Source organism: Bubalus kerabau, chromosome 5 (genome assembly GCF_029407905.1).
Source record: "Bubalus kerabau isolate K-KA32 ecotype Philippines breed swamp buffalo chromosome 5, PCC_UOA_SB_1v2, whole genome shotgun sequence".
Lineage (NCBI taxonomy): Eukaryota > Metazoa > Chordata > Mammalia > Artiodactyla > Bovidae > Bubalus > Bubalus kerabau.
The window spans coordinates 128,315,289-128,342,358 of record NC_073628.1 but is presented as its reverse complement, the minus strand read 5'-3'; the positions used below and the strand labels follow the sequence as shown (position 1 = coordinate 128,342,358).

At 36.0% G+C, this 27,070-nt stretch overlaps 1 protein-coding gene across 3 annotated transcripts in view; it reads left to right on the top strand.

Annotated features, from left to right (window-relative positions):
- Positions 1 to 27,070, top strand: part of SYT14 (synaptotagmin 14) — a 198,232-nt gene that overhangs the window by 37,455 nt on the left and 133,707 nt on the right. For 2 of the 3 annotated variants that reach the window (XM_055583090.1, XM_055583091.1), the window contains 2 exons: positions 19,382 to 19,546; positions 26,519 to 26,734. In XM_055583090.1, the coding sequence (XP_055439065.1) occupies positions 19,382 to 19,546; positions 26,519 to 26,734 (381 nt within the window). Of the gene's footprint in view, positions 1 to 19,381; positions 19,547 to 21,359; positions 22,615 to 26,518; positions 26,735 to 27,070 lie in introns of those variants that run through there. The other variant, XM_055583089.1, reaches the window with a different exon arrangement.

Here is a 27,070-nt window from a genome sequence, read left to right as displayed (position 1 = left end):
TATGGGGCCGCACAGAGTCGGACACGACTGAAGCGACTTAGCAGCAGCAGCAGCAGCAGATATTGTGAAGTTTTCCTTGTTGTATGTTAGCTATTTTGTTCACTTTTTTGAATTTTATTATGAATTAGGCTGTTACTTGGAAACAGCTTGTTACTTTTGGTCTTCTTTTAAATATTGTTTGGTGGGATCATACCTGCATTTATTCTAGAGTTTAATTTTTCCTCACCTTTGGGCAAGATATTCTAGAATTCTAATCAGTGCCCTGTAGGTTTGGTGTTTTGTTTTGGATCTTGAAAATAGACACTATTTCTGTGCTGTGTGATGTTTGACCACTTTTGTCTTTAATCCTTTTGGGGGAGTCTTTTCCCAGTCTCTGGTGGTTTTATGTCTTGAGCAGTACTCAGCTGTATTCTTACTTATAGGTGACTCAGCACGGCTCTCCGGAGTTCTTTCTGCACAGCTTTCATTCTGGCTCAGATGGTAAAGAATCTGCCTGCAATGTAGGAGACCTAGGTTCGATCCCTGGGCCGGGAAGATCCCTAGGAGAAGGGAATGTCAACCCACTCCAGTATTCTTGCCTGGAAGATTCCATGGACAGAGGAGCCTGGTGGGCTTCAGTCCATGGGGTCGTGAGGAAATCAGACACGACTGAGCGACTAACCCTTTCTATTCTCTGATACTCAGCTGTGCAAACTCTGGCCTCCTTAGCCTCCTTTTATTCCCAGGGCACTGCTTGGGCTCCCTTTCTCTTTGCTGCAGCCTGGAAACTTTCTCCAGGCGGTAAGCTTGGAAAATAATAATTATCACTTTTTTCCTTTCTCCGTGGTCACTGCCCTTCTGCCTGTGTCCAGTGTCTTTCGTGTATTTTGTCTCGTGTTTCAGTGTTTTCAGGTTGTAGGGTCAATCTTATCCTTGTTACTCTATCTTAATTGGGATTGGAAAAAGCAGTGAGCAGAATAGGGCAGTTTTTTGTGTGTCTGAATAGTAGATAAAAAGATGTGGAACAGAGGGTATCAGGGTAAAGACTAGGAAGCTACACTTTAAATTGATAGAAATGGAGAGTCCTAGATTAGAGAATAAAATATGATGAAATTTAGGTAAGAACAGTAGACAGTAATTAGATTATTGAGAAGAATTAGAAGCTGGACAGTGTAAGATTTATGAAAGAAAAGAAGTAGAAAAAAATTAAGGTAGAAAATTAGTCTTATCTTCTGTTTGTCTTAAGGGAAGACGTTCTCTAGCCATTTGCCATTTAACTTTCCAATAGTTGTCTTAGAACATTCCAGTTTGATTTCTGAATGGACGTAGTTTTTTTAAATTGTAATGTTGCAGAAAGGGTGATACTGATATAATTGTTTAATTATTTTTCTTCATTTGAAAACTTAAGATTTAATAATGACAAAAGATAACATGTATGATATTTACTTAAAAGATAAATATGTTTTATAATACTTTTTAAACACATGGGGGAAGATTACAGTTATGTTAACTAATAGATATGTGGTGCCATCTAATGGCTAATATGAAGATCTGTTTGGTAAATAATGCTGAAGTTTGTTTTCTGCTGCATAAATTTTAGCATTGAGCTCCCAGGTGCTTTTAAAGTTAAAGGTGCAGTTTTAATTTAAATGCTAAGGTGTATGTATAATTTCAGTTTATAGTATCTTTAAATTCTACCACAGTGTGATTTGTCATCACATGTAAAAGCATATGTATGCAATTTGCATAGTTTATAATATAGTCCATGTAAGACCAGTTTTAGTAAGCAGGTCAAGTTTGCACGTCTTTCCATCTGCTGTCTTCTTTAGTTCTTGCCCCCTTTCCCTGGTCCCAATATGTACTTAGACATTATCGCCTTGTGGAAGTTCACTATTGTAACGTAATTCATTCTTCTCCCCTCCCTGTCTCATTACATTTTATAAAATATATCCAGCATGTGAGAATAATAGAAGAGACTGGCGATTTTTAAGTGGTTCTCCGAATTCGTAGAGGTTCTATGGAGTCTCTCTAGGGGCTGGTATGGAGGTGGCTGAGGTTGAAAAATTTGCGTTTGAAGGCTCTGGAAGCCTGAAGAAGACTTTTCGACTCTATTTAGCCCAGTTTTTCTAAAATGTATTTTATTATAGAAACTTTGTCATTCTTTTGTCACAAATAACATGTTAAAATCCTGTTATCTTGTGCTCTTTAGATCAGATTTTGGAAATTGTACTGTATTGCCTTTTTAAGAATAAAAGGATCCTGTGTGTGTGTGGGTGTGTGGGTGTTATATATATTATATATATATAATTTCATTATATATAATTTCAATATATATTTATATAATGAAATACAGTAGCTTTTTTTCTGGTCATCTAATAATATTTTTTCATTGTCAGTAATTTAGAAAATACAGACAATTGTTTAGAAAATATATAGCACATAATTCTACCCTCCACAATAACAATTAATATTTCAATATTATCATATAATTTTTTAATTTAAATATATACATAGCTTAAACAAAACAGGTATCACTCTGTTGATTATGTCCAGAATTTTTCTAACCTAATGTAACATTGAATATTTTCCTACATTAGCAACCATTTTTCAATTTATTTTCTTACTGTTTATCTAATTTTTAATGATAATATAGTGTTCCAGTGTATGGGAATACTATTATTTATTAACCAATCTCCTATTTCTGGATTTTTTTAAATGTACAAATTTGTTATTACAAATAATATTTTTGAATAGAAACATTTATAGTGTTTTCAAGTAGCTTTGATTATTTCCTTAGAAAAAAGTAATTTTTACATTGACACAAAATTCCTGGAAATAGATTATCAATGTCAAAGAATATCCTAATTTTTAAGCTATTTTTAAAAGTTTATAGCAGATTTCATTAATAATAATCACATGCAAGATTATTTTCTCATTTATTTGTTTAAAAAGCTTTGTCAAATTGGTATGTTGTTTTACCCTCCCTTTCTCTGTTTACCATGAGTGCAGGTATTTTTCATGTTATTTTTCTTCCTGTTGTCTTTAATGAAAACTCCCTAAGTGTCTAAATTGAACTTTGAGTATTAGATCCCTTCCATAGCCTGCTCTGTAGTTTTTGGAGTAGCCTTCCCTTTACTTTTATAGCTACCAAGACTGCTGAATTAGTTTGTCCCAGATGGACTATACAGTCATCTAGGCATCTATTCTTAAATCAAATTTAAGAATAGAATAGGATTAGATTTAAGAATAGAAACCAGCATTACTTGATAGATTATGTTTAACTTTATGAAAGAAAATCCTTCAGTAGGAGCAGTGTGATTTGAAACAACACAGCCACCAAAGTATTCAACAGCGTCATGTGCACCTCAGTCTTCAGAGTAGGTGGCAATTTTAGGCACAAAAGATTTGATTTTAGGGATTGTTCACAAAGAAATTCCTTGGTAAGACAGGAGTGGCTTTACCAGACCCAAAGGAGAATTTAATTCTAATTCTCTTAATTTTCCTTTGTTGCCCTTGCACAGATCAACTGCATTACATTTACCAGGGACTTTTGGAATGTACACAAAGAGTCTTAGGATATTTTTCTCTTTAATGATCATTTACAATTATTTGGTGACTGTCTATTTGAAATTGCTCTTGTAGGTTTAAAGATTATTAAAAATATCAAGTGCGTGTTAAGACTGGTAACTTTTCTTTCTCTCTTTTTTTGCTATATCTTAGTTTTTGCTGTCCTCTTCATTGTATAATTTTGAATTTTGATTATAGCATCTTTTGATGCATAGAATTTTTATATTTGTATGCAGGAAAAAGTATTAATCATTTTTCCTTATGAGTTTTTGTTTTGCTTTTGTAAATTTTATCTAAAATCGAAATTCATTTAAACTTAAACATTTTTTAAATAGCTAATATGTATGTGAAATCCCTGTATCTACACCTAAAGATGACAGCATTGCTTATTGAATAGCCTCTGAGTTTATTTTTTCTTCACTGATTTGAGATAACCTTCTTTATCATATTCTGGCTCACTATGTATACAAATATACTGAACTTCTTATATGGTTTCATTGTTCTGTCTATTCTCTTGTTAATCTTGGTAATTATTTTAATATCTGGTTTAGTGAAAATCATTATGCATCTCTTTAAACATTTTCTCTCTAAACCTTCCCATGAATTCTTAACCAAAAAAATCCCTCTTATATTAATAAACACATCTTCATAATGACCTGAATGAATATCCTTAATGCCTAGTAATAACTACTCTATTCTTTAACTCTATGATTTTGTAATTTTAATATGCTATATAAGTACAGTTATATAATATGTTACCTTTTGAGACTGGATTTTTTTGCTTAGCATAATGCCCTTGAATTCCACCCAAGTTGTTGCATGTATCAGTAATTTGCTCCTTTTTATTGCTGAGAGTATTTCACGGTGTTGGTGTACCACAGTCTGTTTAAATGTTCACTTGTTGAAGGACAGTTGTGTGCTCTCCATTTTGGGGGTATTATACTTAAGACTGTTATAAAATTTTGTGTACAGGTTTTTGTATGGATATTGTGAGAGTTAATTTTATGTGTCATCTTGGCTAGGGCATAGTACTCAGTTGTTTGGTCAAACACCAGTCTAAATGTTTCTCTGATGTATTTTTTAGATATGACTGACCTTTAAGCCAGTAATTTTTTGAGCAAAGCATATTACCGTACATAATACAGATGAGCTTCATCGAATCAATTGAAGGCCTTGAAAGGAAAGACTTGAGATCCAGCCGAAAAGGAAGGATTTCTGTCTATAGACTGCAAGACTACAGTAACATCAACTCTTCCCTGGGTCTTCAGCCTGCTGGCCTGTTCTTAATGTTTCATATTTGCCAGCCCCAACAATATTACGGCCCAGTTTCTCAAAATAAATCTTTCCCTCTTCCTCTCCTTCCTTCCCTCCCTCTCTCCTCTTTATTCTGTTTCTCTGGAGAACCCTAATACAGATTTTGTTACTGAGAGTACTTTTAAAGGAAGAGTATCTTAAGAATGCATGTTCCGAATTTGTTCTGGGATTTCTCCAACTTGATCTGATTTGATTTAAAGGTGCTCATTCTATTTTAAGTAGTAAAGAGAGTACTGGTTGTCCATGGCCTGGTGTGGCAGTAGTGATAGGCACAAGATCATCAGCGGATACTCCTAATCAAATACTTTTTAAGAGGTGAGACCTTGGGTGACCATGTCTTTTGACACCTGGTAACATTTTTTCAGAATAACAAGTTTCATGAACATGGCCGGGGAGAAAAAGGTGAGCAAAGGGTTTTGAATTCCCAGCTCATAAATCACCTGAAAATTTCTCTGTCTTCCCCTAAAGAGAGCCTTATCTCTTGTAGTTCAGAGAACTGAGATGGCTGAAAATGAAATCCAAAGTCTCTTCCTCAAAATGGCTAAATTACAATGCAAACTGGATCCCCAGCTTTGTAGAATGTCTGCTGTTGAAATGAGGGTGTTGATTGCGGTGGGGGCAGGGCAGGGTGGAATCCTGAAAATTGGAATGATGACACATGGGAAGAGCCTGATGAGTCTGGAGTTAGCATGACATGCCCAAGGAAGCTGCAGTGCCTCTTTTGAGACAGCTGCTTTGTGACACACTCCTGATTCTCCTTAAAACCCTCCTCCACCATCCCTCTGTCCTTCTGGACCTGAGTGGACTGGAGTCTTAGCTGCCTTGGACATGAAGTACAAAGAGTGACTCTTGAGGAGTTGTTCCATAATCCAGAAGAACTGCTTCATTTTTCCAGTTTATATAGACTGAAACATGGGGAATGTATCTGGGAATGACTGTTACGGGTGTGGCATAGTGGTGGATTAGCGCTCCCCAGCCTTTTTGGCGCCAGTGACCCGTTTCATGGTAGACAGTTTTTCCACAGACCGGGGGCAGGGGGATGGCTTTGGGATGATTCAAGTGCATTATGTGTGTTGTGCACTGTACCTCTGTTATTATTGCATTGTGATATATAATGGAATAATTATATGACTCACCATAATGCAGAATCAGTAGCAGCCCTGAGCAAAATTTTCCTGCAGCCAGACAATCCCACTTGGGGGTTATAGGAGACAGCGACATTCCAAGTGTGTTGCTTATGTCCAGTCACAGTCTCGTTTTGGTTGCTATCGCTGCAGAAAACCCTGCTTCACAAAGAGAGGATGTTGGACATGGAAGATTTTCAGTGCTTTTGTGGCCATCTCAAGATATTCTGCCTTGACTTGAATCCTGAACTTAACGGAGATTTGACGTTGTCTCAGATGTACTTTTAAGACCACCATTTTGCAATCTCAAGCCCAGTCATTCTCTTATAGCACAGTCATTCAGCTCACCTGGCTTATTAATAAATGTTCTCAGATCCATTCCTTCCCAGCTTGGGGATCTTTTGTGGTTGGGAAGTAATGCTCAAACTCTTTTGAAAGCTGAGATAAGTGATCATGCACCAGTTGGGAGAAAGAAGGCCCTGGCTCAGTCCCTTTCAAAATCTCTGCAACGTTTGAAACACGCCAAAAATCCCAGTGTTTGCTTGTTGCCACCATAATTCCTGGAAAAGGACATGGCAACCCACTCTTGCCTGAACAATCTCACAGACAGAGGAGCCTGGCAGGTTACAATCCAAAGGATCACAAAGAGTCCAACATGACTGAGCAACTAAACACATACAAAAGTACTAAAAAATAAACAAAACAGTGCTTTAGTTAAGGTAATTCTTTTATACTTAAAATTTTTTTATGCTTATTTTGTAGACGTTTGGATATCTGTGCTGAGGTATACAAAGTATTTCCTTTAAAAATTTAAATATCCTCCCTACCTATGGTTATGTCTCTGTTCTGTATTCTGTATTTATAAACAGTATGTTGGTTCAGATAATGAGATCTGAGTTAAAAAACTTGTTTGAATCTTGACTCTGCCACTTAACATCTCTGTGAATTTGAAATTATTCAATCCATCAAGTTTCAGTTTCCTTTTCTTCAAGGGTAGGGTTACAGAATGTGAATGGGAATGTTACCTGTAAAATATGGCATAGTAAACCTGGAATTAGTGGTTTTTCTTTTTTTCCCCCTTTTCATGCCACAGGGCATGCCAGATCTCAGTTACCTGATAAGGGATGGAACCCTGGCCCCCCGCATCGAAAGTGTGCAGTCCTAACCACTGGCCCACCACAGAATTCCCTGAATTAGTGTTAGTTTTATTGTAATTATTCATTAGTTTTATCGTAATTATTGATTAGACTTGATAAAGGTGTATATATTTTATTTTAGTTCTCCACCCCCCCAAATCTAAGAAAAAGTTCTTGAATTCTTGTATTGTTTTTAATCTTAAGTAATTGATGCTTTTATCTTTATTATTTTTACTGCTTTCTTTCTAGGGCTATTTTATGCCTTCTTTTTAAAACTTCTTTAATTGACTGTTTCATCCTTTTATGATAAAAGAACACAGCATTTAAGACTGAATTACACTTTCATTAGCCTCCAAGTAATATCAAGATATTTGTGAAAATACAAGAGATGGGATATCAGACTGCTATTTTCACTGGAACTCAAGGAGACTAGAAATTGAACATTGTTTTGAATATGAGATAACCTAACTGCTTTAATAAGAATCCGATGGCATAATAGAAGGCTTAGTTTTCACTTGTTAAAAACTTTACGCTGCTGATATTTATCTTACACGTATTATAACATTATTTTACATTTTTGCTTAGCACATTTTATTAAGCCAAAATTTTCATTAACCTTTATCAGCATTTGGCTCCTAGCGGGATAGTAACTTGGCATTATGTATGTTGAACTTCATTTTGTTTTGGTGTATTATTTCTTTAGTATTTTGAGATTCCTCATGTATCTTTCTTTTAATGAATTAGCCACCATGCCCAACATAATGTTCCTAACATCATCTACAAAATTAATGAACGTATTGTAAGTTCCTTCATTCAGTTTATTGGCAAAGGTATGAAATAACAGTTTATAGAGTTATTTTCTTTAAGCTGATTTAAAGTGAAAGTCTCTCAGTTGTGTCCAACTCTTTGTGACCCCATGAACTGTAGCCTGCCAGACTCCTTTGTCCATGGAATTCTCCAGGCCTGAATACTGGAGTGGGTAGCTGTTCCCTTCTCCCAGGTATCTTCCCAACCCAGGGATCAAACCAGGTCTCCTGCATTACAGGCAGATTCTTTTTTTTTTTTAATTACTTAATTTATTTTAATTGGAGGCTAATTACTATACAATATTGTAGTGGTTTTTGACATACATTGACATGAATCAGCCATGGGCACACGTGTGTTCCCCATCCAGAACCCCCCTCCCACCTCCCTCCCCATCCCATCCCTCAGGGTCATCCCAGCGCACCAGCCCTGAGCACCCTGTCTCATTCATCGAACCTGGGCCGGCGATCCGCTTCACATATGATAATATACACGTTTCAATGCTACCCTCTCAAATCATCCCACACTTGCCTTCTCCCACAAAGTCCAAAAGACTGTTCTTTACATCTGTGTCTGTTTTGCTGTCTCGCACATAGGGTCATCGTTACCATCTTTCTAAATTCCATATAAATGTGTTAGTATACTGTATTGGTGTTTTTCTTTCTGACTTACTTCACTCTGTATAATAGGCTCCAGTTCATCCACCTCATTAGAACTGATTCAAATGCATTCTTTTTAATGGCTGAGTAATAGTCCATTGTACATATGTACCACAGCTTTCTTACCCATTCGTCTGCCAGTGGATGTCTAGGTTGCGTCCATGTCCTGGCTATTGTAAACAGTGCTGCAATGAACACTGGGGTACACATGTCTCTTTCAATTCTGGTTTCCTCAGTGTGTATGCCCAGCAGTGGGATTGCTGGGTCATATGGCAGTTCTATTTCCAGTCTGAGCCACCAGGGAAGCCCTTAAGCTGAGACCGAGTCATTGAGTTTGGGATGTAATCTTCCATCCTTTTGTGTGGATTTGTTCTTTCTGCCTCTGTCCATGTCCATATCTCAGCACTCAGTCATGTCCACAGCTATTTGCTCTTCCCTCATCTTAGGTTGCTGGGCCAGAAAAAGAGAATATTCAGTTAGAGAGGGAGTGATTGTATGTCCTCTAATGACAATAGATTGAGTCACCAATTAAGGCAGTTGTGATGAACCAGAGAGGTTGGCACAAGGCAAAAAAGCAAAGCTGGCTCTAATATTAGCACCTGCCTGCGAGATGGCCTGAGTGGTATGACCTGCCCTGAAGCCTAGTGACTGTCTTGTTGGGCTTTCAGATTTTCATCTAGAATCTAGATGCTATCTGTAAGTTTGTAGATTAAATTAAAATTTTCATTTTAGAGGAAACTGTGAGCTTTTCCCAAGAATGCTAGACATGGTATCTGTTTTTTTGTCTACATAACTAGTCATTCTTTAACAGAAAGAAATCAACAACCCATCCTGAAATATTTCAGTGAGACATAAAGACGATTGTTTAGTGTCACATGTTTTTCTAATTAAAAGTTGGTATTTTGATAACCTGTACTAATCTTTTCTTGTGTCACTGCCATGGTTCTCCTTAAAAAAATAATAGCATTTGGCATTTAACCCGCAGACTATATTTCATTTACCTGAATATCAGTGGGATCGTCATAGAAGAAAGATCACTTGTCAAAGCATGTGAGTGGCTTGCTAGCTTGTATATGTGTTCACAAAATCCTTAAGTAGTTTATATTTTGCTAGAAGATTGTGATATCATGCCATGGATTGGAAGTTCCTATCATTGGAAATAGGAGCATTAATGGAGCAGGTAGAGGAAAAGTATTTTAAAAAATTAATATAGGAGCTTACATATGTGTTGCTGCATTCACTAGTTTAGATAATTGAGACAGCCTGAAAGGTAGGCTCCAGCAAGTACCTCTTTCTTCTAGTCTGTTAGCTGGGCCATCTAGTATGTCGGGTTATCACTGGTTTTTAGCTTGGATTGCTGAAATTACGAAATGTGTTTTACTAGTCCACTCGCATCCTTATTTCTATACCAGAGTGAACTTATCACGTGGTACTCAGTAATGTCTGATTCTTCACGACCCCATGGACTGAAGCCTGCCAGACTCTTCAGTCCATGGAATTTTCTAGTCAAGAATACTGGAATGAGTTGTCATTTTTCTTCTCCAGAAGATCTTCCTGACCCAGGGATTGAACCCACATCTCTTGTATCTCCTGCATTGGCAGGTGGATTCTTTACTAACTGCACCACCTGGGAAGCCACTTAGAGGCCCCATTGATTTCAGGATAGAATTCAGGTTCCTCAACAATCTTTATAGAGTCTTTTCATGATTTTGCATTGCTCTCTATCCAGCTTTATCTCTAGACACTATGTACTTTTTATTTTATTCTCTTAAAATGTATTTCTGTCTTTTCTGTGAGTTCTTTTTTTAAACCATAAATACTCTTTTTTTCTCTTTGCTTCATCTCTCTTCTTTCTTATTTTAGAATCTTTATATCTTCATATTTTAGTTTAGAAGTCATTTCCTCCAGGAAGTCTCTATCTCCCAAGTAAAGGTCAGATGCCTTGTAGCACTTACACTGTTAAGTCTCTGGGGTCAGGAGCCACATCTGTCTTGTTTGGGCTCTCATTCCTGTTGCTTAGTATCTATTGAATAAATGAAGGTGCATTTGGTACTTCTCATGCATGTACACTGACAGAAAAGAGAACGTTTATCCCCTATGGGTCCACAAAGCTATCTGCTAAAAGTATTAAAGCTTCATTGTTTTGAATTTTACTTTTTTAATTGCAAAAATTTTCTTTTTTTTGTTATTATTAATTTAAAATATAAAAAAGTTTACCTAGTGGTTAAATTATGTAATATCTCCCTAAATCTCCCACTGAAATGGACACTACTGAAAGGTGTGTCATGGTGCACCACCAAGCTTTATTCCTCTTAGTTTCATCATTCCATTGCTCATCTTTTCCCTTTTTGACTGATAGATTCTTTCTTCAGCTATGTAATGAATGCCAATCTTGTTATGGGTGACTTGGTTAACTTCCAGAACCACTCCTTATTCTGAAAGCATTTTTGACTGAAATTAGTCCCTACTTTAATGATTTGAAGGTTGGATTCACAGCGGTGAAGGACCAAGACCGAAACTGCTGCCTGTTTCATTCTGCTCCAGCACAAGGTTTCATTTATGCGAGATGCATCAGTTCTGGAGATTGAACGCATAGCAATGTGACTGAAATTATTGATACTGGGTTGTGCCCCTGGCAAGAGATCATAATGTGTTCTCACCACAAATACCCACAAAAGATGATGACTGAGGTGATGGATGTATCAGTTAGCTTGTTTGTGGTGAATATTCATAGTTGTACCTTAAATATTTACAGTTTTCAGTTGTCAACTGTGCTTCAGTAAAGTTGGAAAAATATATAATAATATGAAAAATTTAAAGAGAACTAGTTGACATAATATTAAAATATAGGAGGAAGTTCTTAGATGTGAAAGAAACTGGTTTGTATTTATCAGAATTCAATGGTTTAGAATTAAAGTCTGAAATAAGCATCAGATCAGATCAGATCAGTCACTCAATCGTGTCTGACTCTTTGCGACCCCATGAATCGCAGCACGCCAGGCCTCCCTGTCCATCACCAACTCCCGGAGTTCACCCAAACTCATGTGCATCGAGTCTGTGAGACCATCCAGCCATCTCATCCTCTATCGTCCCCTTCTCCTCCTGCCCCCAATCCCTCCCAGCATCAGAGTCTTTTCCAATGAGTCAATTCTTCTCATGAGGTGGCCAAAGTACTGGAGTTTCAGCTTTAGCATCATTCCTTCCAAAGAACACCCAGGGCTGATCTCCTTCAGAATGGACTGGGTGGATCTCCTTGCAGTCCAAGGGACTCTCAAGAGTCTTCTCCAACACCATAGTTCAAAAGCATCAATTCTTTGGTGCTCAGCCTTCTACACAGTCCAACTCTCACATCCATACCTGACCACAGGAAAAACCATAGCCTTGACTAGATGGACCTTTGTTGGCAAAGTCATGTCTCTACTTTTGAATATGCGATCTAGGTTGGTCATAACTTTCCTTCCAAGGAGTAAGCGTCTTTTAATTTCATGGCTGCAGTCACCATCTGCAGTGATTTTGGAATAAGCATATCTAAAACTATTTGACATGAGTTTGGCTTTAACTAGAAGGATTCTCCTGCAGTTGGCGTTGTGTTGACGTTTCAGAATCTTATCAATGAAGATCTTACTGAAAAGGAAGGGCAAATAATCATTGAAAAAGTAAAAGGGGAAGAAGTGACTTTATCTGTTGTCCATACCATTTGAGATTCGGATAATTTTTGAGGAATTCATACACACTGAATAGAGAAAAAATTTGAAGCAGGTAACTCTTCTTTGTTGTTTAAAAGAATGTGTATGCTTTGATGTTGGGTGATTTACCAGGAAAAAAGTTTCTCGTAGTCTAAACTTCATTGGAATTATAATTTGGAAGCCTCAGTCAAGACTGCCCTTGAAGAAAAATCTCTTTCAGACATAGAGCTTGATTTATTCTTAACAAGTATTTGCTTTAAATATATTATCCTAAGTGTAGTAAGTACATTATTATCAAGCCTATGTATTAAGTGTAAAGTTTAAATGTATTATGTATTTGGTGTTCCATACTTCATAAGTGTTTGCTTTCTTTTTTTCAGTTTTTAAAAAAAAATTAGTATTTTTTTGCTGTTTCGGGATTTGAATGAAATTCCAATTTATGTTTTGCTTAGAGGAAATACAGATTTAATGTGTTGATGGTTTGCCATCTGAAACAAGTTGGGTGGCCTCTGTCTTATCAGCCTGGTCAGGTGACCGTCTCCCAGAGGGGAGTTGTGTGTCTAAGATCTTTGTCAGTGTCCCATGTTATCGCATCAGTGCCTTCCCCCCGTCGTCCCTTTAAATTACTCAGCAGCCAACTATGTCACGTGTGAGTAAATGTTTTTTAGTGATTATTTTTTAATAAAATCTAGAATTATAGATATATATTATTCCTTTCTTTGATTTATATGTCATTCTTTCAGTTTTTCATCATTTGTATTATAATATAAAAATTTCACAGAAGTTTTTATTTGTGGGAGTAACTCAGATGTTACAGAAGGAAATTTAAGCAAAACATCAAATTAATCTTTTATCTTCCTACCTTGTTTCTTAGATCTCTGATAGGTGATCTGTTTTATATCCAAACCAGAGAAAAATCAATGGAGGGGTTTTTCTGATTAAAGTCTGGGAAAATATTCAGGGATTATTAAATAGGGAGCAATATTCTTTTAAAAGTGAAAGTCAACTTCTTATATAGTTCACATTTTGTTCAAGAGATAGAATTGCATCTATTAAATGAATTATTTAAGACTCCATGACAGTGTTAGAGGACTAGTATTTCTTGCCCAGCAGCACAAATCAGCAATAAAGACCTTATGATGCAAACTGTAAGTTGTTTCTCTTTATTCTTATTTTTAAAAGAATTACTGTATAGGAATCATAAGTACTTGTTTATTTTGTATGTATTTGAAATATAATGGGCAAAATAGCTTTATAATATTTATTTTGTGACTAAAAGTTAATATATTTTGATATACATTAGAAAAGAATATTACTATAGAAATAAATTTATATTGAAAGTGTTAGTTTAATAAATAAATATCTCCCTTATAATTATATTTCAGTACATCTTTGTATTTTTGGCAGAAAGTGGTATTTTTTTAGTTTACCTTTTGTAAATATATATATATATATATATTCTTTTGTAAATATATAGTATAGATAACTGCAAAGCCAGTTCTACATACATAGCATAAATAATTATTAATCTTGGACAAGCTAAACTTTTCGTATTTTCTGGTGAGATGCTATACCTTGTTCCCTTTTTGACTTTGCAGTGTAGTCTTTAGATACTTCATATAGAGAATCATATAGCTCACAGACACCTTCCTTATATTTTTATTGAGCATATCTAATGCCTGTCAGGCTTATTATTCTATAGAATACTTTGTTTTTAAATTTTTATCTTATTAGCTTTCAAAAGTATCTTGAATAAAAAATACTATGATTCCAGTTTTATGATTTGTATATTTGAGAAAGCTGAAATCAGTTCCTATATTTTAACATATATACAAAGCTAATCCATGAAATGTTTTTTTATAATGTATGTACTAAGCTATGTTATTTGATCACATGGCTTTCCCTTATTTTTATATTTCAGGTTGGCATTTAAGGAAGCTGTAGTATTACTTGGTGTTTTAAGACCGTGGACTCTGGAGTCAAAGTATCTAGGTTCAAATCCAGGTTCTATCATTTCCTAGATTTGTGACTTTAGACAAACTTATCACTCTCCAAGCTTCAGTTTTCTAATCTAAAGCCTAAGATAATATGTAGTATTTATTATCACAAAATCGTTTTGAGCATTACATTTAAAATGAAAGTTTATAAAAGCGCCTGGCAAATAGAAAGCAGTAGGGATTAGTGTTTAACATTTTGGGAGCAGGAATCAGTGTGCCAGTATTCATATCAAGATTTCATCTCACTGAATAATAATTTTAAGATCTTGAAAATTCTCCTTATTCTTACTGAGCCTCAGTTCCCATACCTGAAAAATGAGGTTGTAGTGAGAATTCAGTTTGATAATGCTTGTAATGAATTTTCTAAAGCAGCCCCCAGCAAATATTAAGCACTCCTTAAATGTTTGATATTATTAATTTTGTTATTCTTTGGTCTTGGTTTTATTGTTTAATTAAATTTGATTCAGCAAATTTAGTTCTTTAAATGTATAATATTAACTTATTAACTTTAATTAACTGTGTGCTGTTAGAGACTTTGAAGGTTCTCCATTAAAAGGTAATATACATTTAAAATAGCATTTACTTGCCTGTAGCAAATGACCTAGAATGTTTGGAGGGAGTAGATTTATCTGTAGATAAATTAATCATAATCTTAGAAATATTTCTGTGGCTTTTTAAGCAGATTCATAGTATAAGAATTTAGGAATAAATTCCATCAGATAGTAAAAAATATATTTTGTATTAGTGAGGTTTGAGTTCATGTCATTTTATTTAACTTTTTTGATAGTGTATCATATTCATATCTTCAGTGTGATTTCAGTGTATTGTTCCATCTCAGTTTTATGGACAAGTGGGATAATCAAATAATAATTAAATATTATCTCAATCCTGACATAAGGGTGAAAAAGTAAAAGTCTGAAGCTTTTTAATATTATCTGTCAGAAAATGTTATTTCTTTTCTACAATTATATTACTATTTTAAAATTTTAAATACAAAATGTTTTTCCATGAATGTAGAGAATGGGCGTTTAGCCAAGCAGTGGATTAAAAGGGAGTTATATAGTATATTTGCCTTGTAAGTATAAGGCACCTTCCACCATTTTCTAGTGAGGAAAGATTCTGTTTTCATTTTGTTCAATTTAATGGTTTGTATTGATCTGAAAATTTGTGAAGTAGGAGATTTTCCATTAAAGCATAGTACTCGTCATTTGCCCGTGAGGTTTGTATTTCGTCAGTGATGTCTTTCGCATGCATGAGCAAAAGGAGAACTCCCAACTCTTTATAACGAACCTGACCTTCCTCAGAGCACTGTCATATTTCTCTCTTTACTGGACATCCACACTGCAGTAGTCTGCAGACATGCTAAAGTAACATGTCAAAACCTAAACTTGCTACCTGCCTCTCTTCTTCCACTGATTTCTCGGCTCCCATGCTCTAAACCACATGCCTTTACGTTCGTATTTTTTCATTTTGTTAAGTGGTGTTACCATTCACCTAGGCTTCCCAGGTAGCTCAGATGGTAAAGAATCAAGCTGCAATGCAGGAGAGCCTGGTTTGGTTCCTGGGTTGGGAAGATCCCTTGGAGAAGGGATAGGATACCCACTCCAGTATTCTTGGGCTTCTCTAGTGTCTCAGATGGTAAATAATCCGCCTGCAATGTGGGAGACCTGGGTTCGATCCCTGGGTTGGGAAGATCCCCTGGAAGAGGGCATGGCAACCCACTCCAGTATTCCTGCCTGGAGAATCCCATAGACAGAGGAGCCTGGCGGGCTACAGTCCGTGGGGTTGCAAAGAGTCGGATACAACTGAGTGATTAAGCTCAGCACAGCACCATTCACCCATTCGCTCAAGCTAGAAACTTTAGAATTACCTTCTACTTCTCTTTATCCTCATTCTCTCCATTAATTGACTGGATTGTTACCAATTTTCTCTGAACAAACTCACCCCTCTTCTCTGCCGTCGCTGCAACCGTTTAGTCCTCATACTTGGCCACCATTCACTCCCTACTGTTTGCCATGTTTTCTGATTGTTTTAGGGAATATATCTCTACAAGTGCAAAGTCTGTAGGATAGTATTCAGGGTTCTTTGGCAGTTTGAACCTTGCTTTCATTTTCAGTAACTGTTCTGGCATACTTTTGATCTTTCCTGAACACACCTTCATTCATGCATTTACAAATGTTTGTATAATGTCAACTGGTAGCATTGTGCTAAGTACTTAGAGGAGACAAAGGTAGATAAGACAGCCATGACTGTTGCCCATTAGTGCCGAGGGGACGCCACGCGCACTGTTCCTGGTCTTTGATCACGCTCTTTCATCTGCCCTTTACTCTTTAATAGAGCTCCTATTAATCTTTCATACCCTACCCAAGTGTGATCTCCTTTCTGAAGCATTTGTAACTTTGCCGGGTAGTATTCCTTCTGTGTGTTCCAGTTCGGACACGACTGGAGGGACTTAGCAGCAGCAGCACTACTTATATTCAGTACTTCTCTTGTCGTGCTTGCTGTATTATACTTGTTTATAGTTGGCCTTTCTCCCTGGGTTAAATTTATAAGTGGGAAGGGAGGAGGGAAATGAAAGAGGAACACAGAAATAAGGATTGAGGAAAGGTGTAGGAAAGGCGGGAAGGGAAGACAAGGAACACAGGAGAAATATGAGCAGTAGTTAAAAACACAGACTTTGGAGCCAGACAGGGCTTGAATCCTGATTCTTCTGCTTTCTAGCTGGGCACATGGTATAATAGCTCCATGTCTCAATTTATAGTGGGGGTAAATGAGAGGAAAATTGTGACAATTAAAAGAGTTAATATAAAGTACTTGAAAGAGTGAATAGCACATAATATATGCTATATTGTTTTTATTAGCAATAACTAGCTTTCGTAAGTGAGGTGAGTTATGTTTCCTCCTTCGTGGAGTCTTCTAAGAGATGGGAGACTTTTTTTTAATTTTACTTACTTACTTACTTATTTTTAACACCAAAAGCATTTTGTATTGGGGTATAGCCGATTAACAGTGTTGTGAGTTTCAGGTGAACAGTGAAGGGACTCAGCCGTACGGGATGGGAGATTTTAAGCTGCTTATTATTATAGCTAACGCTGTGTGTTCACTTACGGCATCACATTTTAGTGTGCTTTGGGCCTGAGCTGAAAGGGGAGCTCCTATCCATATGTGCTGTTTACAATGTAATACTGAATATGGTCCCATTGAGAATTTTGTGTCTTCATACCAGAGTCTGTCCTGCTGCGATCTTCCTAGCTTTTAGATCTGCTGATGATAATCTTTTTACCTGTTGTTTTTTTTTTACCTTAACCTTCAGGCTTGATGTGTATCACTGTTTTATGTCATATACCTTAGATTCTTTTATTAAACTATATTCTCTTTCCTGACTATTCGCCAGCCTGAGAATGAGACAGAAAGGGCTAATGTCTAGGCATAACGTCTTGGTTCTGGTAGCAGGATCTGTTCCTCCGCACCAGGCTGCTATTCAGAGCGCTTCCACCATTCCTGCCACCTTCTGCCTCACGCTCGTCACGCCTCCTTTGCAGTATCTTTCTCTGCTCTGTCCTCTGCTGCAGTACTGTTGACCCAGCTTTGAACAGACCATAATGTCATATTAGTTCTGCACCTGCGATGCCTAGCTTTCACAAATGCTGAAAAGCTAGCAGAGTAGAGCACTCATCATTGACTGGTGGGTGACTTCAGTTTTAACAAATAAGTTAGATGCTGATTGTCATGGTTCTTCAGATTAAGAAAGGAATTTTGGAGGAGATGACATTTTAGTCGCTGCTTGAGCAGTGGAGGAGGAAAGAGTAGGGTGGTATTTGAGGCTTTTGATTCATTGTCTACTAATGCTTAAGTCAGGCACTGAGATTACAAAAGTTTAGTTCTGTTTAATTCCAAATGACTAGTCCCAGAGAGAGATAATGCAGAAGTTGAAAAGAAAGAGATGACTAAGGATTGGGGAAGTTGGAGAAGGTTTTGTCCTCACTCTACCAAATCTCCCTGGATGATTTCATATATTCTCTTGTATTCATGATTCTCATGTATTCATGGAGTTTCTGGAATGCACAGTGATATCCTGTCTCTTGTTTTCACATGCTGTTTCTTCTGTATGAAATAGTGTTCACTTGGCTAATTCTTGGGCTTCCCTGGTGGTTCAGACGGTAAAGAATCCGCCTGCAATGTGGGAGACCTGGGTTTGATCTTTGGGTTGGGAAGCTCCCTGGAGAAGAGAACAGCTACCCACTCCAGTATTCTGACCTGGAGAATTCCATGGACTGTGTAGTCCATGGGGTCGCGAAGAGTCGGACACGACTGAGCGACGTTCGCTTTCACTTTTTTGGCTAATTCTTACAATTACAGGAGCCGTAACTTGCAGAAAAGCTTACTTGATCCTTCAGCACTGGGTTACATAACCTTGGTTGCACCGCGTTGTGACTGCCTTCACCAGCCTGTTCAAGGAAGATAGGAAATGCATGTGTGATATGCTCGGTGTATGGCCGCTGCTCCAGAGTATTTGTTGGCTGAATGAATGAGTGGGATTTGGTATAGAGAGGATACTCAGTCACTCCTGGCAAGGGGAGGAGGCAGACAAAAACACGGCATGTGGTAAATGGAATCATCTGATTGGAGAGTAGTATTGAAAAGAGGCTGGAGTTTTCAATGCCAAGTTAAAAAGTCCAGAGTTGGTTTAACACAAAAAGACCATTGAAGCTTTTAGAGATAACAGCAATAGTGTACGTTCTCATAAATTTAAGTGCTTGGGAAATAAGTTTTTCTAAATCTTGTTTTAAAATTTTTTTAATACTCGTCAGTGGACTAAATAATATGGTAACTGCTTCTTTTATAGACTCATTTCTTTTTAAGATTGTTCCCACATAATTTACAGGGAAACTGTTAATATACTCTTAAATAAATTTTAATATACTTTTGAATAAATTGAACAACTCATTAAACTGTGCAGTTTATTTTTCTCACAAACTGAACTGTTGTGAACTATGAAAATTTAAAAATAAAATTCAAATAAGGCAGCAATCTTAACACAATGTAGGGGTTTCCTTCTTATTTGTAACTTGAAGAAGAATAAATGTTTACAGCTGTGACTCTTTTTCCCTCCAGTATCTCCAGAGGCAGTTGGATTTTTGTCTGCTGTTGGGGTGTTTATTATCTTGATGCTGCTCCTTTTTCTCTATATTAATAAGAAGTTCTGTTTTGAAAATGTTGGCGGGTTCCCAGATCTTGGTTCAGGATACAGTGCAAGGAAGAATTCACAAGATAAAATTTGTAAGTATCATATCGCTGCTTCTCTTGTTTAGTCTTCCTATCTACTGTTTATTACTTTATTTTAAAAATACGATATACATTAAAAAGCTTGATTCTGACATACAGTAAACTAACCTTTAGACATTATTCTGTGAGAGTAAAAGATCTATGACATAAATTATGTTCAGCTACCTTTTTATTGCCCATGAATTGCTACTATATAGCATAAAAATGAATTGTATGTCATCATAGAATGACATTTTTATATACTTTAAGAAGAAGGACATATCTTATTACTTTCTATGTTTAAATCCATTGTCCAAATAGTTTTCTAGAGAGCTTTTTTCCCATGTCCCTAGAAAGCTTTTGAGAGTATTCACCCTTGAATCTGCTGTTGAATTCTCAGCAATGGATAATTCTGTTGTTTAGAGAAGGTGGTTTTCTCTAGTAATTTAGTATGTAAAATCTGATTATGAAACTTAGTGTTCCTCTTTCCTCCTTAGCAACACAGATATATTGCTTAGTGTTACCAGATAATAGGAACAATGAGGACTGTGATATTGTTCTTCTTCTTATGAAAAACTTTTATTTTTCTTAAGTTATTATAGAGTTCTTTATTTGCTGTTTCCAAAGACTGGCTTATGTAAATAATAACAAAAAGAAGTTGAAAATTGTAAAAGTGAGACATTAATTTAGAATTTTAAGGAAAAATACAAGAGAAGCTTTACATTTCTTGTCCATGTACAAATGTTGAAGAGATGCTTTTCTCTTGTATCTGATAACTTAAAAAGTGATAGCCTCATTGTTTATAAAAATCTTATTGTTGAATTACATCATGCAGATTTTACATTAAGGAAACTGTAGTATTTTATGTGGTTTGGTTTGATTAATGTTTCTCATACTTCACCTGTTTTTTTTTTTTTTTTTTTTTTCCCATCGTTTGCATAGAATAAACTGGTTAAAGAAACCTCTTTTAGTAGCCTCCAGTAATTCTCTGTTTTGGCATTTCTAGTTTTTCTTTGGCCTTATCCCTTCACACTCTTAAAAATTATTGAGGACCCCAAAGAGTTTTTGTTTATGTGAGTTATAGCTCAATGATATGTAAATTAGAAGTTAAAACCTAAGAAAAATTTAAAATATTTTTTCAATTTATTTTTAAAAACCCAACAGTAAGTCTACTACTTGTTAATCTAAAATGTATTAATTTTTAAAACTGTATATTTTCTAAAACCAAAAAATACGTTTGATGAGAAGAGTGACATTGTTTTACATTGCAAATCTCTCTAATGACTGGCACAGAAGAAACAACTGGATTCTCATATCTGCTCCTGCATTCAATCTGTTCCATGGCCTCGGAAAAACCCAGGAGCTCATTTGAGTGAATGAAAGTGAAAAGTTAAATATCCTCTTACTCGCATTGTAGAAAGAGTTTTGACCTTGAGGATCTATTGGAAAGGTTGGGGGACCTTATTAATTTTTCTGAGGCTGTTTCTTTACTCGCTTATTAAATAAGAATAATAATATTTACCTCCTAGAGTTATTATAAGATCAAATAAGAAAAAAATTTGTAAATCACAGTTCCTTACATGTAATAGCCACTCAGCAAATGTTCTCTCTCTGCTCTTCCCTATTCTAACTTCTGCAAAATTGTTTAGATATATAAACAAATACATATTTGGGGGAATATATGTATTGGGGGAATCTTTAATACATTTTTTATTTTGAAATGGTATTGGTACTTTGTTAATAATATAGGGCAGTTCCCATACATAGACTATTAATAAGTTAACTAAAAAGTACATAATAAAAATCCTTTTTACACTTCTTCTTGCAGGTATAGAATAAAAACCCAATAGTATTTGAGGGAAAAATACTGTCTTGCTGCTGTCATGCCAGCTGTGGAGTGGGAAAAAATCTCGTTATGTTTAAACCAAGTGGTTTGATTTTTTTTTTTTTTGAAGCATCTTTTACGTCAACATATTTCTTCCATTTCATAAGCATTTACAGAAAGATTAAAAGGCATAATGTGAAATACTGATATTGAGCTAATGAATAGCACCATTTAAGTAAATGTTAAATTGAAATTCCAGAGTGCTTAATATTTTGAGAAGAGAAAATTCCATGATTGTAGCTTTTAGGAATAAGGAATTAGAAAATGGCATTTTTCAAAAGTTTTCAGCAGAATCTGCCTTCAGTATCCTCTCTGGTGGACACGATCAGTAATGCTGTGGAAGACCTGACCACTGCTGTAGGAGAAGTCAGCTATGCGTTCACTGACTCAGTTGCTGAACAGGTAACAAGCATGATAAATGGCTTTCGCCCAGAAGAGGAAAGCTCTGCAGCCCCAGAAGCTGCAGATACTTCTAAACAAGAAAGCACCACAATATCAGAAGTCTCCCAAAACACTAATTGTCAGAAAGCACCATTCAATTTAGAGAAGCAAGCAAATCGAATAAATAGCTATACTACTTCAATTTCACAAAAGCAAGACCAAAGAATGAATGAAGGAGGAGGAGTTAAACATATTAATAATAGGCAGCAGAGGCCATCACAATATCAAGAAACAGATAATGCTTTGAAAGGTGATTCTTCTTTGAAAGGCCATGTGAGTGATGGTAGGGTATCAGTTAGCAGGCAGAATGCAAGTGCTGGATCTCCCTGGCAAGAACTTGAAGGTACTGACAGGTGTAGAAAAAATGGATTAGAAATTTCCAGTGATGGTAAACAGGACTTAAAGGAGGTAAGATACCAAGAAATGAAAGAAAATTACTTAAAGAAAGCTGAAACACATATTAAAAGTAAAGGATACAAAGGGAATAACTATTCAGGACATGAATGTTCTCCAAAAGATATTCTGGAAAGCAGTAGACATATGATACATAAATCCATTAAGAAGGAAGACTTATATCCAGCAGCATCAACTAATTCTAAAGAGCAGTGTCAAGGAAAAATCAAAGAACAAATAAATCCAACAAAATACTACAAAGGGAAAGCAGGTATAAAAACAAAGAGAAATGAAGCCATTTCTGCCAAAAAAGAAACAGCAAAGAGTAAAGATGAAAAATATTTTAAGATAATACCAGAAAAAGGTGAGGTCTCCTAATGTGAGTTTGAGTGATAAAATGTTCTCTTAACTTTTTCACATTGGGAAAAGCATCATCCAACGTCTCTAATTGTTCTCTGTGCACCTGATTGTCCAAGGCTTTCTTGAGTCCTCTTACTGAGAGGCATTTTAAAGTCGTGCAGTTTTCTCTTACAACCCTTTCAAAAGCATGTTGTGTGTATTCCTCTGATTTAAGTATTGCCCCTGGTCCCTGCATTATTTGGACCGTTTTAAGGACCTTCATTTTACTTAATGCCCATTTATTGTACAACCCAGAACTCTGTGGTTTTCTTAAGTACTGTGCATCCTTTAATTGGAGTTTATTTGGTGTGCTATAGTTGAATTTTAAAATTTTGTGTTTTTGTAACCTACCCTTAACCCTTTATACATTGTTGCTCTTCACATCTTTCCTGGTAAGAATCTACCAAATGTTTCATGTTTTCCTTGAGAGCAATGGATTTTTATTTTATTGAAATTCATGCTTCAGAATGTCTTTTCATTTAGCCGAACATTGAGAGTTTTATGTGACTTCTGTGTTTCCAATGCATATACATGAACAATCTATTTTTATTCATGAGTTCTCTATGTACAATTAAGATTCCAACTAAGCAGTCACAGTTTTCATCCACAATATTTGTGACAGTTTTCAAAACAATTAGCTGACAGTTACTTGGTTTTCTTCATGTTGCCAGTTATCAGTCCTGGTTATCCCTTGACGTGAAGTGCAGGTGGCTCAGGCATGTCCAACTCTGTGACTCCATGGACTGGAGCCCGCCAGGCTCCTCTGTCCGTGGGATTCTGCAGGCCAGAATACTGGAGTGGGTATCCGTTCCCTTCTCCAGGGGATCTCAATCAGAGATCGAACCCAGGTCTCCCACATTGCAGGCAGATTATTTACCATCTGAGCCATGAGTATGCCTTAGTCATTCTCATTTACTGTTGATCTGATCACAACACCAGAAGTACACTGGCTTTTATTTATAAAAGATACATATGGAATTTTTGTGTATATTTACATTCTCATAAAATAACAAAAAACTGAGTAGCACTACAAATGCAGAAGACTATTTCAGTTCTGCTACATGACTTCATGTGTAATAGGAATCTGCTATTTATCAGTTGTCTGAATGATTTTTAAATGATATAATAGAGGCTGATCCAAGATGGATGAGCCAATTAAAAAGGAATGTAAATTTTTGGAAATATATCTGTTTTGAAGTTTATTCTCCTAGCAGTTGTTTGAAATGTCAGATTCAGTGAGGGTTTTTTTTTTTTTTTTTGGTAGCCTTGATTTAATTTTGGTAGCCTTATTACCTGAAGTAATAAAAATTAAAAGAAATAAAATTAAGTGAAATAGTTTACATATTATCTTATTCATAAAATAACAGAATGGATGCTATTAATACTTCACAAGTAGTAGTGCAGAATTTAAAATTTTAATTTGTTTTAATTAAGAAGCACGCTACTACCTAAAGGGATCACATATCTCTTAAGTATTCTAGAATTTAATGAGTACTAAACTGAAAATCCCATGGACAGAGGAGCCTGGTGGGCTACAGTCCATAGGGTTGCAAGTGTCAGACACGACTTAGCAACTGAACCACCACCTCCAAACTGAAACATATTATGATTTAAAAATCATTTTGAAAATCATTCGACCCATATGCATTGTCCCTTCATATAGCTGAACTGTAATATTGCTAGTATTAATACCTGAGTCCTAGGTTCTGACAGAGCTTATAAGACATAATAAGAGGAAGAAGGCTTTCCTTCTCCGTTTCCAAATGCAGGGCTACTTTAGGTAATATAGTAGGTAAATTTCTTGCTACCCTCCTCAGAGCTCTCCTGCTGCCTTAGAATCCACACAGTGCTAAAACCTGGGAGTCAGAATGCCTAGATTTAGACTAGATCTGCCATCATCTCAGTCCTGTCTCATAGAACTTTCTGCAGTGATGGAAGAGTTCTGCGTATCTGTATTGCTCCATACGTAACCACTGTCCACACAAAGCTCTTAAGCACTTGGAATGTGGCTAGTAGCACTGGAGAACTGGATCTTAAATTTTATTATTTCTACTTAATTTAAATAACTGCATGTGGCTGGTGACTAAGTATGACAGTGCAGAATATAACATTGGATATGGCTTTACCCTTTGATAGTTTTATTTTACTGAATTAAAAGTGGGACTTGGACTAGTGACATTGAAGCTACCATGTTTCTAACTCTTAAATATTGAATTTCTATCCCATATCTTGTTCTCGTTCTTTGTCTCTCCACTTGAATTTTAAACTTTGATTCCTGTAGTGCAGATGATTTTAGCTGAGTGTAATGAGAGAAATGTCTAGACTGAACTAATAACTTCTGACTGCTGTGGTCTCTTCATCCTTCTGGACTTGTTTTAGAATTCTGAGAAGGTTACATCTTGTCTAAATGAATCTCAACATGATGCAGTTTCAAAATCTTTACCTTTTAAGTAAATGATACCCACTCCAGTACTCTTGCCTGGAAAATCCCATGGATGGAGGAGCCTGGTAGGCTGCAGTCCATGGGGTCGCTAAGAGTCGGGCACGACTGAGCGACTTCGCTTTCACTTTTCACTTTCACGCATTGGAGAAGGAAATGGCAACCCACTCCAGTGTTCTTGCCTGGAGAATCCCAAGGACGGGGGAGCCTGGTGGCTGCTGTCTATGGGGTCGCACAGAGTCGGACACGACTGAAGCGACGCAGCAGCAGCAGCAGTGCTTTTTAAAAGAATATAAAATTAATTAACCAGTTTACCTTCTGGAAATGTAATTTGAAATTTGGGTACATGTAAGTAAGGTTTTCCTAGGAAGTCTGCCTTTCACAGATGATGTGTTAAGTTTGGTATATATGCTTCCAGATATTTTTGTATGTATCTATAAACTTATACTGCATGGATGTGTGTATACATTGCATGTAGATGTGTGTATGTGTGTTAATCTGTTTTTTTAAATGAGACTATAACATCTACTTTATTTCTCTTAACATTATATGGTAGGCGTTCTTTCCCTGTGAGTACTTATAAGTTCACCTCCTCATTTTTAATGATTGCATAGTGTATCATTGCACAGATGTATCATAATTTACTTAACCAAGGCCCAGCGTTGGACATTCAGCTTGCATTTTTGTTTTCTTTTGCTGTTAAACACGATTCAGTAAATTGTCTCAAATACATATCACTGCCCATCTGTTAATTTTTTTTTTAGGCTGAATTCTTAGAAATGGAATTGGTTAATTCTTATAAATGAATCAAAGACTATACAAACTGGAAACTTTGATATGTGTTGCCAGGTTGCTAGCTAGAAAAGTTGTATCATTTATATTTCAATCAGTAGTGTATGTCTGTCTGTCTTTTTTATTTTTTTTATTTTTAAACTTTACATAATTGTATTAGTTTTGCCAAATTCTGCTTCTAGCGCTAAGCAGTATCAGCTATGAAAATTTTGGCTAATATGATGACCAAAAATGTCTCTTGTAACATGAATAATTTCAGTCAGATCCATATGTATTGGCAATACTTAAACCTCTTTGTGTGCTACTAATGCTTTAAAAAAATTGTGTAAGATGGCAAGCCCTATTCTCTTTATCTGTATCATGGTTGGAAAATCCCTGTGACTAACATTATTTATATAATTCAAATATGCAAGTCAGTTTTTTCTAGTAAAACATAAAAATCCAAAGCTTGGGCTTCTTAAATGAAAAAATATTTTTCTAAAGCTGAAAATTCAGATTGTGTGTGTGTATATATATTTGTGTGTATATGAATATATATGACACATATATAAGTGTATAACATATATATGACTGTAGCAAATTTGCCATTACTTTATAGCATTAAATTTTGATCTGCTCTCCTTGTCATTCCAAATAGATAATTCCTACATGGACAAAGATGAGCATGGTTCATCCTCTGAAAGTGAAGATGAAGCACTGGGTAAATACCATGAGGCCTTATCCAGAACACACAATTCCAGACTACCACTGGCAGAGTCTAGACAAAAGAGCTATACTTGGGAAACGAGACAGAAATATAGTCCTCTTTCTGCAGAGTATGATGGATACAGTAGTGAAGCATCAATAGATGAAGGTAAGATAGGTTAATTATTTAATTTTCTTAGATGATACACTGTAGTATTTAGTTATTTGTTTCTACAACTCTAGGCATCTGTGGTTGCACACTAAATAAGAGATAGCGTGAATAGTCTAGTCACATTTCTGGGACTGTAATTTATTCAAATTCAAATCTTTGAGCTCAAGCAAAACCAAAACACACCAAACCAAAACACCAATAATTGAAATACAGTGGTAATTCTAGTGCTCTTTTCACAATGAACATATATCTAGCAGTCATGAAATGGGAAATGTGAGTCTGCTCTTGTCTCAGATGGAATCATTTCCTAAATACCTGTTTTAGGAACTGATA